The sequence below is a fragment of the Chiloscyllium plagiosum genome, unplaced genomic scaffold (genome assembly GCF_037043375.1).
Source record: "Chiloscyllium plagiosum isolate Xiang-an unplaced genomic scaffold, Cpla_swu_hap1 HiC_scaffold_2, whole genome shotgun sequence".
In the NCBI taxonomy this organism is placed as follows: domain Eukaryota; kingdom Metazoa; phylum Chordata; class Chondrichthyes; order Orectolobiformes; family Hemiscylliidae; genus Chiloscyllium; species Chiloscyllium plagiosum.
The window spans coordinates 33,092,366-33,105,390 of NW_028270140.1; the positions used below are offsets into that span (position 1 = coordinate 33,092,366).

A 13,025-nucleotide genomic window follows, 5' to 3' on the forward strand; every position below is an offset into this window, starting at 1 on the left:
CCACTACGGATAAACACAAGTAAGATACAAAGTCACCATTGAGGCCCAAGGGGCTCAAATTCCTTCTTCTGCTCCTGTATGTTCTATTGTAATCACTAATGTTCAAGGCACAGGGAAAAGATTTCCAATTTGTATTTTTCTTTGTAGCAGAATCATGGTTAGGATGAGTTTATAATTTACAGACAGAATCATCCCTGGGCAACAGTTTTTGGTTTGTGTGTATTGATGGATCATATTTATTTTTCAATAATAATTAAAATTACACTGACGACAGGCAGCAGATGCCATCTGAATCATACAGAAAGGAGGAAGATTGAGAGTTGGGAAGAAAAGAGGTTTTTTTTTCAAATTGCTGTTGATTGTCAGAATCAAAGCATTTGGCCAAGATCAGCAAACCACCACCTGCTCCACCAGTCACTGTATTCGGGGATGACAAAGAACAATCAAACCCAATGAGTTGAGAAGGGATACGGGGGGGAGGGGGTGGGTGACAGTAAATGTGATGCTGTGTGGCAGTGCTTCCAACTGCATAGTTGGGTTTTGAGTACATGGAGTAGAGAGTACATCATGGGTTGGGGCTAGGGTGGGTATGTCATGAGAGACAGGTATACCTCAGAGTTTGGCATATGAAATAAAGTGAACATTGATAGGCCAGGATACAAGATAAAGTAGGATCCAGGACATGGATTAAAGTGTAGCATCTGAGCCAAAGTCTACGGCATCATCCGACAGATGTGAGGAACAGAGTTGGAAACTCCTCCCATGTCAGCAGTGAGCTCAATGGGTATCCCACTAGCCTCCAAGATTGTTCGCTGTGGGTTTAAGTCTGGAAATTTGAATACAAAAGCTACATTAATGCTTGAGACCTGTGTGGAAGGAATGCAGCACTGTTAGGGGTGTTATTTGCCAGATGAACATGAAAGCTCAAATAGCACTATTTTGAAGAAAAGCAGAGAAAAGATCTCCCTGGTGATCTGGGCCAATATTTATCCCTCAACTGGAAAAAAAAGATAATCTAGTCATCATCACTTTGCTGTTTACAGAATGCTGCTATGTGCAAATTGTCTGGTGTGTTTCCTCCATTGTAACTTAACTACTCTTCAACTAGCTGTTCATGGGTGTAAAAGGGATTTCATGGAAGATGTGGTATAAATGCAAGTCTCGCGATCATTCTGCCTTCACCTTGTCATCCTCACCCATCAAATCTTCTCAGTCTTCCCTGAGCGAAGCAGCATAGAATGGAGTCTAGTAGCCAACACAAAGTATGAGGGCCGTGCAGATAAATCAAAGCCCATAATAAAGTCAGGCACATGATATACATTCCCCCTTTAAGTATCATATTAAACACTGGCTGATAAGAGACTGAGAGACTTGTGTGGGAAAAGGATAAAATCTGACATAAGTAACTTCTGAGGCTTAAACTGAAGCAGAGACTGGGGTTTTGGTGAAGGGCTGGGTGGAGGAGGGGAGGGGTTTGTGCGGAGGATGGAAGTCAGAATGGCAAAGAATGGAAAATGCCAAGCTATCTTTGTGAAGGAGGGAGGCAGATACCTCCAGAGCAGAATCTTCATGATAGATCCCCTTGAGCAGTACTTTGTAGAGAGAAAGCAGGAAAGGAAATGAAGCCAAACCAAGCTCTATGGAGAGTGAACCAGAAGTGGTGTTGAATAAGGATAAGGATGTCTCTGAAAATGAAGCAGACAGCAGCATGAATTAAAGAATGGAGGAATGCAATCTGAAACTGAAGAGGAGGATTCACAGCTTAACCTTGACAGACTGCAATAGAAGGAATTAAAGAGTGCCAGGCTGAAATAAGTGTGGGGCATCTGAGAGGAGAAAAAGAATATTAGAAGTACTTGGGTGGGGTAGAGTGTGTTTGTCTCTATACATTTTGACCCAGTTGGGCTACTTTTGGACCCAGTAGTTCTGGCACCATATCTTAAAAAATATAAGAAAGACTGCAGCATAAATTTACTGGGATGATTGACTCCAACATGGCATTATGAGAGCAGATTACATAAATCACGGCTTCAACCCCTTAAATTTTGAAGGTTAAGGGGTGATTTGATGAACATTTCCACGATATTAAAGGAAAAAGAATGGGTAGATACTGTGAAACTATTTCCATTGGTTGAAAAGTCTTGGACTGTGAGAAAAGTGTAAAAATCAGAGAAACACTTTCCAGGAGTAAAATTAGGAAACACTGCACAAAGGATGACAGAGGTTTGGAACTCCCTTGCAAATATGGCTAGGTTGTTTGCTAACTGAAAATCAGAGCAACAGAAATTGTGTGATCCAAAAACTGTCAAGAGATATTGGAACAAAGGTGGGTTTGGGAGTTCGATGTCAATTCCACCAAGATTCCATCGAACAGCAAGACAGACTCGAGGGGCTGAATGGCCTCCTCCTGTTTCTATGTGACATTGCAAATTGAGAAACAGAGGGTTTGGAATAGAGATTGTGGCTGTTGCTAAACCTTTTGGGAAAGTCATGTCTGATTGATTTGCTCTTAGGCAAACCTAACTAGTGCTTTTTGATTTTGCCTTTACTTTTATTTGAAAATCTTTGTTAAGACGTTGTTGTGGTTCTGTTCGCCGAGCTGGGAATTTGTGTTGCAGACGTTTCGTTCCCTGTCTAGGTGACATTCTCAGTGTTTGGGAGCCTCCTGTGATCTTTCCTCCACCATTTGTAGTGGTTTGAATCTGCCGCTTCCGGTTGTCAGTTCCAGCTGTACGCTGCAGTGGTCGGTATATTGGGTCCAGGTCGATGTGCTTATTGATTGAATCTGTGGATGAGTGCCATGCCTCCAGGAATTCCCTGGCTGTTCTCTGGTTGGCTTGTCCTATAATAGTAGTGTTGTCCCAGTCAAACGGAACATCAACTAGCCACGAAACGACATGACCAGCTATCCTTAGTAGCCACACACGCAGATGACAAGCGACATGAATTCGACTGGGATTCTCCCTTGACCAACAAGGAAGTCAATGTTCATCAGGCATATACAGGATTGTGGAGTTGTGTCTCATGGAGCCAAATGACTTACTGCTACTCCAAATTCAAATGGTTATCTGAGAAAGGTACATCACGGAATTCCCCACGGGTTGGTTTTAACAGTACTTATTTTCAAATGACATGCGTACACTAATGATCTGGTTATGAATGTAGAAGATGTCACAGAAGTTGGTGATGTGATAAATAGTCAGGAAGGTAGCCTCAGACTATAGGATGGTATTAAAGGACTGATCAGATGAGCTGGGTAGGGCAAATGGAATTTAATTCTGAAAAGTGTGAGGTGATGCATTTTGGGAGGACTAACGAGGTAAGGGAGTATACATTGAATGATAGGACTCTAGAAGGTAAACATGATCAGAAGGACCTTGATGTGCGATATCCATGGATCAATGAAGTCAGGACCAGCAGAAAGAAAGGTGGAAAGAAGGCATTTGGGATATTTGCCCATATTAGTCAAGGCATTAAATTCAAAACAGGGAGGTTATGATGAAGCTGTATACTTTGTTATTGAGGTCATAACTGGAGCACTGTGTGCAGTCTGGTCACCACATCATAAGAAGGACATGCTGCACGAAAGAGGGTGCAGATGCGATTCACCAGGTTGTTGCCTGTGCTGCACTGATCCAGTTATGACGAGACAAGTTTGGGCTGGGATTATTTTCCTTAGAGCAGAGAAGGATTGGGGATTGGGGGGTTGGGGGGGGTGGGGCTGATTGAGGTTACAAACTTCTGAGGGGGCATAGGTAGGGTGGATTATTTCCCCTTAGTAGAAAGGTTAATAGCCACAGAATTATTAAGGCAGTTTTAAAGTAAGGAGCATCTGAATTAGTGGTGCTGCAAAAGCACAGCAGTTCTGGCAGCATCCGAGGAGCAGTAAAATCGATGTTTCAGGCAAAAGCCCTTCATCAGGAATTCCTGATGAAGGGCTTTTGCCTGAAACATCGATTTTACTGCTCCTCGGATGCTGCCAGAACTGCTGTGCTTTTCCAGCACCACTAATCGAGAATTTGGTTTCCAGCACCTGCAGTCATTGTTTTTAACCACCTTAAAGTAAGGAGCAGGAGGTTTGGAGGAGATCTTTTTCATCAAGAAGGTTGTGGGTACCTGGAACTCTGTGGCTGAAAAAGGGTAGCAGAGGCAGGAATCTTCAAGAGACTTGCAAAGTGTTTAGTGAAACACCTGAAATGTTATAGCTATGGGCCAAGTGCTGGAAACTGGGATTAGAAGAGATGGCTTGCATGGACAGGATGGGTCAAAAGGCCTCTTTGCATGCTTTAAAAATTCTGTGGCGCAACTTGTTCTCCATTCACTGATCAATTTTTGCTCATTTTCCAGCACTGCAATTAAAAGATACATCATCACAACCTGGCTCCTACCAAGCAGTGAATCACTTTTGAACTGGAGTCCCCAGCTGTAAAGGAGTGAGATAATAAAGTTGCTCACAGCAAGCTCTGGCAAGGAGCAGCCAAGCACATATGAACCTGCTTTCAAAAAGGTTTGGTTCAAGGGAAAACAGTTGGCCAGACAGAAGTCTCCTGACCCTCCTTTACAACCACCTGAGAGGACAGAGGGGTCAACACAATCTCTCTTTAGTTAGATTTCTCCTTTCTTTTCCCAAATATCACAACCATGATCCAAGATAAAACCGTAATGCAACAAGTGGTCTCCCACTTCAACTTCACAGTGCCAGCCATCGTCTACTGAGCTGTATTTAATGTGAAACCGGAATCCTGACAAAAACCCAAGCCAGCCTGGGACCAACGTAATGCCAGATTTGTTTGATAAGATTTTCAGCGAGACGCGTAGGCAATAAAGAAAAAAAAAGATTGACCCCCCCCCCCCCCCCCCCCCAGAACTTAGCCGTATGAGTTCAAGAAGTCTCCCGTCGTCACAGGGAGACAAATGCCGTCCAACTGAAGCAGAGAGCTGGGAAATATGAACGGGAACTGCCCTGTCCACCACGTCCTGCGACTGAAGTCCTGAAAAACACACCGTTACTCCAACCCTACTGGTCAACCCTGGAACCCCCGCCTCTGCTATGAATCAAGACACATACAGGACATGGTTGACCATTAAAGAAAGTTTACACAGCATACCCCATCAATCACGAATTCCACTCGTGCTCCGTAAATAAATATAGGTCTTTTTTTTTTAAAATAGAAGAATTATATACAATTTTACAAAATACATTTCAGAAACCTCGACCTTACGCCCCTCAGTTCGCAGGGAAAAGACTGAATGTCAGTTTACAAATTGCACTTTTTCGGCAGCTTTATTCGATTTTTGGAGTTTTCCGTAACTTTTCAGATTTAAAACAAAATAGGGTTAGTGGTTGTGATTCTTGGCTGACTCCAGATCGGAAGGAAAAAAGTCTAGAATTCTGTTTTCCAAAGAGCATGCAACAGGATTTTGAGGCGACTCATTGTCCCTAGGCAACAGGATGTTTCACCGTACAGATCCGTCTCTCCTAGTCACTTTGCAGCACTTCTAACGGCAAACGCAAGACATTGTAGAAGGACGCGGTTAAAACCGCACTGGCCACGGAAGGTGTGTGTTTTGAACCTGCACAGGAATGTCCATGAATCATTGTGCCTGCAAAAATCAAAGCTGTCTCCATCCATCCCAGTGTCACACTGATGTTTCTCTTCCCCTTCAAGCAATGACTTGTTAAACAAACACTAGATCTGCGGGCTGACTTTTGCAAATTTACACTCTCTTTCTCTCTCTCTCTGCTTCCTGGCGCGCCCAGCTCACCTGCTGCTGCTGCTGTTGTGACGGGAGGCCAGACCGTTTCACCGAACCTTGCTTTGAACTCAGCCTCTTCCAGGACTCGGCGAATTTGCCCCGGCTGGACCTGCTCTCCGGCACCTCCTCTCGCACACTGCCCCCCTTCTCCGTCTCGCCCGGGCTCCGCCACTTCTTCTTACTCACTCGCATACTTCCCAGCACTCTTAGTGCAAGAGGTCCTGATCAGGCTAGGAAGCAATGGGAGAGCCACCTCTGTACTGCAAGCATAGTCTCTACCCTGTCTGCCTCACCCACTCTGTCTGTGTTCATCTGCCAATTGGGTAGGGAGGACAGGGTGCTGGAGGGCTCCGCCTTATGTGACAACACAGATGCAGAAGAGGAGGGGGGGGGGTCCTGACACTGTTTCAGAAGCAGTCCAACAGAATTAGAAACATTTACCACTGAGAGGGGGCAAAGGACACTGATGCACACTTTATCCCTTAACCTCACCGATGGAGCTCACCATATAGGTGTGGTTTGCACGTTAGACTGTTACAGACCGAAGCGAGTAAGGAAGGTATTAGATACCAGCCATGTGGATAGGTAGATGGAGTCCTGTTCTTTTTTTGATGCTGTCTTAGACTTCCGCATCCACTCTCCAAACGGTGTTAGAGTCTTCGGTCGCGTGGAACATGAATCAACAAAAGAGTTGCATTTATATATCACCTTTATGGAACCTCAAAACGTTCCCAATGCACTTTTGGAAGGATTGTGATGCAGGAAACCCAACAGGTGATTTACAGACAAGCTCCCACAAACTGCAATGTGACCAACATCAGATAATCTCGGGGGGGTGGGGGGGAGGGACACAAAATACTGCAGCTGCTACAAATCTAAAACAGAAACAGATCTCTCTGCTCTGACTCCTCTTCAGTTCTGAAGAATCATGTTGGAGTTGTTATCAGTTTCTCACCACAGATCCTGTCAGACCAGCTGAGTTTCTCCAGCATTTTCTGTTTCTGTTATTTGTTTAGTGATGTTGATTGATGGGACCAACCAGAGCATTGCTGTTCAACACAGCTTAAGTGCTGTTGGACTCACTGACCTGGACCATCATTTTCAAGGTAGGTGGCATGATTTGAGACTCTTCCCAGCTTCCAATGTTTGCTTCTGGAGAGAGTCCCTGTAAAGATTGCATCCTCATTTCTGGGAGTTGGAAGAGTGTGAGCTGCAGTCGGGTCAGCTGATTCTGGGAAGGAGGTTGGAGGCAGCCACAAAAGCTCCTTGCTGCTCTTAAAAAGCCCTACCTCAATGTCGCGAAACTTATCCCAGCTGTAATGATAAAGTAATACCCTCAATCCCCCATCTCCCTCAACCCCAACACACACTTCATGCTCCATCAATGCCACCTTGTGCCCCTTCACCCACCCTGGTCCCTTATGCCACCATGGAATTTAAGCTCATTCCGGCAACGCCTATGGCCCAATGCCAAGATATGCCTGAGACCCATATCGCCAGACCTATCCATGCCCCTCCACCCATATTCCATGGCCCTTTATGAATCCAAAGCCAAGCTAACACACTTAATTTCATGGACCCAATTAACATTATAGTGATTATATGAAATGTAAAATGAAAGTTTTAAAAATACATTAATTTATTCATAAATTTCCTTTGTGCTAAAAAGATATCCTTATAGTAAAGGACAATAAAATCAGAGACCACTTAAAATATCAAACAACAAGCACTTCAAACCAAGAATGCACAGTGAGGCTTGGCTGAGATTCCAAATGTCCAATAGGCTGTTGAAACACCTGAACCCTAGGGAAAACTTTGTGTACTTAACCAAAATCACAGCATCAGATCCATCAACCAAAACAAATTGAATGCACACAAGATTAAGTGGTTTAAAGAGGTTCTAATGCCTCAGTGGTGCTATTGGCTGCATGGCCATGTAGCACATTTTCTATTGCCTCCCTTCAGATGTTCATTGTTATCATGGTGAGCAGCTGCCTGGCTAATGTGACTCTTGTGCACTCTTCAGGATGGTTGTACATCTCCTTCCAAATGGAAGCAAGCAAAAAGAGCCATCCCCTTCTGCAGGCTGCCGACAACTGCAAGGGCAATTAACAGAATGCATGTAACAGTCAAAAAAACTTATAATGTCACAAAAATCCTCATTTTAATGATGTCCAACTGGTAAATAATGCCAATTCCCTTGCAATGAATGGCAAATGTCCAGGAACTTGCAATAATTTGACACTAAACTAATTCCTATATGAGTAGTTTGGCTGATGAGAAGCGATTAGATTGAAAAGATCTATGTTCTCTCATCGTAGTCATAGTCAATGAGTCATACAGCATGGAAGTAGACCCTTCAGTCCAGCAAGTCCATGCCAACCATATTCCCAAACTAAACCAGTCCCACCTGCCTATGCTTGGCCCAAATCCCTCCAAACCTTTCTATTCATGAACTTATCCAAATGTCTTTTAAACGTTGTAACTGTACCTGCTTTCACCACTTTCTCTGACAGTTCTTACCACACATTATCCACTCTCTGTGTAAAAGAATTGTCCCATGCCCTTTTTAAATCTTTCTCCTCTCACCTTAAAAGTATGCCCACTAGTTTTGAATTCCCCTACCCTAGGGGAAAGATCTGTGTCATTCACCTTATCTATACCCCTCATGATTTTATAAACCTCAATAAGATCACCCCTCAGCTTCCTACACTCCAGTGAAATAAATCCATGCTGTACCAGTCTGTAGTTATATTTCAAATCCTCCATTCCTGGCAATCCTGGTAAATCTTTTATGAATCCTCTCCAGTTTAATAATGTCCATCCTATAACAGGGTGACCAGAACTGGACACAGTACACCAGATGAGGACTCACCAATGTCCTGTACAACCTCAACATGATGTCCCAATTCCTATACTCAAAATGTCTAGAAGATTAAGGTGTGGTCTCATTGAAAATGTATAAAAGGCTTAAAGTGCTTGAAAGGGCTTGTGAGTCCAGAATGAACGGCACATTCTCAGGCTATGGATCTTCTTAACTCTAAAATGCAGCAAATGCTCAATTGTTGAGAATATTCGGAGTGCAATTGACCAATGTTTGGGCACAGAAATAGAATCTGAAGATAGGGTGTTAAAATGGAGTTGATGAAGAAGATCATCAATGATCTCATTGATTGATGTAGCTTGCTGGAGAATCTTGTGACCACTCCAACTTGATTAATTAAGGATCCAGATTATCCTGTGTAGATGTGGCTGAGACTCCATTGAGGTTTCTGCTGGTACTGGACAATAGCAGGCACAATAAGCTTTACCCCTGAAGACGGCACTACTGTATATGGCTGGAATTAATTTAACACTTATTATTCTCCATTCGATATACGTTGTTGTCCTGCTATTACTGGGAGACATTACAGTTCCATTCATGAGATTACAGAACAGTCATGAAATATGTTAGGAAAATAAAAAAAATGGCTGAAACCAGTCTGAGGTGTTTTTATAATCATCATGGGAAAATCATAAACCATATTTACTGAATAACCTCTAAATGAAGAAATTACCAAAAATATTTCACTTTTTTATAGCTTTTATTTTATCACAAATCAGAACCATTGTATATTAAACTAATTAACAGAAAAGTGGTACTTCATTAAAACAGGGGTAGTCAATATGAATGGAATATGCCTTATGCACCTATAAGTGTTCCACTTCAGGATGTATGGTGTCATCTAGGTATACAGTTCCACAATATGCTGTTCTTGATTAATGCAGCGTTGGTCAGGAGTCCGAGTCAACAACAACTTTCACCCATGAGTCTCATCAAAATGATTAGCAACAACAAGCCACAGCTATGTGAACACTCCCTCCCTTGGGTAACAAAGTAGCCCTAATGGGGTAACTTGTCAGAATTACTTTCCAACTGGCCAGTCAAAATCACAATAGTTCACAATTTGGCCACTTATGGTAAAATATTTAATTCTTTTGTGTCAGAGATATTCACAGACTCATTCAGGTTTTAGATCCTTTTAGCCCATTCACAAAAAACATCCTTTCTGTCTCCTTTAGATCAGGACCCTTTTTGTCTTCTAGTCTTGTGCCTGGCCGCACAGCTTCTGGTATTGGCTTCTTTCCTATGGGTACTAGACCAGAATTTATTATCTCTAAAGGTAAACATGCAGGTTGAGTCCGTGATTAAGAAAGCGAATGCAATGTTGTCAATTATCTCAAGAGGGTTGGAATATAAAAGCACTGATGTGCTACTGAGACTTTATAAAGCTCTGGTTAGGCCCCATTTGGAGTACTGTGTCCAGTTTTGGTCCCCACACCTCAGGAAGGACATACTGGCATTGGAGTGTGTCCAGCGGAGATTCACACGGATGATCCCTGGAATGGTAGGTCTAACATATGAGGAACGGCTGAGGATCCTGGGATTGTATTCATTGGAGTTTAGAAGATTAAGGGGAGATCTAATAGAAACTTACAAGATAATATATGGCTTGGAGAGGGCGGACGCTAGGAAATTGTTTCCGTTAGGCGAGGAGACTAGGACTTAGAATTAGAGGGGGTAAATTCAGAACAGAAATGCGGAGACATTTCTTCAGCCAGAGAGTGGTGGGCCTGTGGAATTCATTGCCACAGAGTGCAGTGGAGGCTGGGACGCTAAATGTCTTCAAGGCAGAAATTGATAAATTCTTGATGTCACAAGGAATTAAGGGCTACGGGGAGAATGCGGGTAAGTGGAGTTGAAATGCCCATCAGCCATGTTTGAATGGCGGAGTGGACTCGATGGGCCGAATGGCCTTACTTCCGCTCCTATGTCTTATGGTCTTATTATCCCAGAAAATTACAAATGGTCTGTTTACAAATTGATACAATCATTTAAAAGTCTTATTTTTAAAATAACCATGTGAAAACAATTGAATATTTCATGTATATAACGTTTATTGTACTGCTTCGAGATCAAGCGTCATTACAATATGAATAGATGAAAAGACATAATTCTTCTGCAATTAGCAAACTCCTTTCTACCAGTTTGTGTCATGAATCCAAAAATTCCCAGGTCCTGTCCTACCCGCAACTCAATGGCCAACCTCTTCTTGGGCAGTCTCTCAGGATCAAGGATAATTTGCTCCCACTCTAATGCAATGGGTATTGAGATGGCAATAAGTCCAGCTTGCAATCTGCAGATACTGCCACATGTGGGTCATGTAGTGGTCACAGTGCAAATGAGGTGTGGAGATTTGTGAGCTCCCTCCAATGCCTCAACTTCGCTGCTGAACATTCCTGTAATTTCTCAATTGGTTTAGTGCCTCTCCAGATTAAGCCTCTGGTAGGTCATAAGTTAGCATTCCCTTCCCCATGAGTTGGAGGACACGTTTGAGGACAACCCATTTCAGAGATGCTTTGAGAAAGTCCCTGAAGTATTTCTGCCAGCAATGGTGGTGTCAACACTCAATCCATTTTAATGAAGTTGCAGTCTGTTCCTACAAACACCCTTACTGAGGTTCCTCACCATCATCAGTGCCGCATTCCATCATTAAATAGATATATAGTTCCCTGTGTAATCGATATCTTCAAATGTTGAATGCATTTGCTTAATTAAGGACTTAAAAAGGTACAAACCATGATTATTTTACAGAGCAGCAATCAGTCAATTATGCATTTATTACCATTTGTCCAAGGGAAAATCATAGTCTGCAATATTGGAAATGAGTGGTATTAAGGGTCAATCTATAGCTTATTTCATGAGGAGCAAATTTAATTTCTGTAAATGCCAGAATCTTATATTCAAGATAAGTGAGCTATTAGGAACAGCAGAAGCAGATACATGTGTGAGGGTTATTTTGTATAATTGAGCAATTAAAATGATCATAAATCATAAATGAAAGATAGAAGGCAATCACCTTATCAGCAGGGATCACAAGCATATTACATATTAAGAACACGGAAAAATGATATTATTGCCCGAGATTCTTAATTGGAATTTATATTTTGTCAGGAAGCAACACATTAATTGCAAGCTGGCAAATGGCTGTTATTGAACTTCGAATTCAGTCCAGAGACAGTGTAAAGCCTGTAGAATTTTAAATTTCATATCCATTGAATTAACAATGAATTTTGTTGGCAGATGTTTTCTAAGCCTTTGCAGTTATGAATCAGTCATGGGCATTAATCTCTTCTTGTTATTGTCAAAGAAAATGGAAAACGTGAAGCATCTAGCATCCAAGATCCATGAGCTACTATGATCAAACAACACTATAAAGATAGGAAATGCTGTAATGAGAAAAATCAAACTCACATTTTAGTCATTAAAAGAGACAGTAGCATCCATGACTTAACCATTCTACACAGCATTTCATGTGGCGTCAGATCAAAGGTATTATCTGACAAGAGCACACTGTTACAAAGAGATGTGATCCAAATATTATTTCCTAAAATTATGATGAGCCATATAAATATAATCCTGGGTTTTCAAATAAAGGAATATGTTACTAAGGGAAAGGCAATGGGGACAAGAGCAACAATATTGTACCTTCAACACGTAGGAAGCTTAGATGGAGTCATCTGTCTGGAAAATCTTCAGAGAGAGGGCACATGCCCCAGTTTGTGAGTATGATAAGACTATGATGTTTTTGATATCAATGTGAGATGCCTGGCAGGCCACAGCCTATGGCTTGTTCCAACTTCCTTTACAATGCCTCTCAGCAAAACATGTGAACTGAAAACCCACTGGAGATTATCTTTCCCACTAAGATAATTTTCTTACTAAGATAATTTTCTTGGAATCTTCCCACAATCTGAAGTAAAGAGAATTCAACTAAATACAAACTGTTCCAGGAAATCATTTCAGTGCCAGGTGGAATCAAACAGTTTAGGACAGTTTGTGACTTATCCTTCATTCGTGATTAACAACTACGTGATAAACGTATTTTAAACTTAACACCCATGAGAGTTTTCATTTTTTTTTGTTTCTTCTCAGACCTGCATGCGGATTAGTTTATTTACAAGGAAAGATTATAAATTTGTGTCATCCAAAATTGTTTGGCAGGAATCTTTGTTTAAGTAAGCTCACTTTTAGTAATTAGCCATTATTTGTTGCTAACTGAAGAAACTTAGTCAGAGACAAAATAAACTGCAGATGCTGGAAGCCAAGGTCGACAAGCAGGAGGCTGGAGGAACACAGCAAGCCAGGCAGCATCAGGAGGTGGAGAAGTCAACGTTTCAGGTATTACAGCATACAGGGTGGGAAGAGATATGGTCGAGGTAGTTAA

At 42.1% G+C, this 13,025-nt stretch overlaps 1 protein-coding gene across 3 annotated transcripts in view; it reads right to left on the reverse strand.

The window, feature by feature from the left end:
• The window catches only part of trpm3 (transient receptor potential cation channel, subfamily M, member 3), a 576,387-nt gene that overhangs the window by 544,146 nt on the left and 19,216 nt on the right, over nt 1-13,025 (reverse strand). For 2 of the 3 annotated variants that reach the window (XM_043716548.2, XM_043716539.2), the window contains exon 1: nt 5,767-6,074. The exons of the other annotated variant lie outside the window; for it this stretch is intronic. In XM_043716548.2, the coding sequence (XP_043572483.1) occupies nt 5,767-5,949 (183 nt within the window). In that variant the 5' untranslated portion in view covers nt 5,950-6,074. Of the gene's footprint in view, nt 1-5,766; nt 6,075-13,025 lie in introns of those variants that run through there. 3 annotated transcript variants of the gene reach the window in all.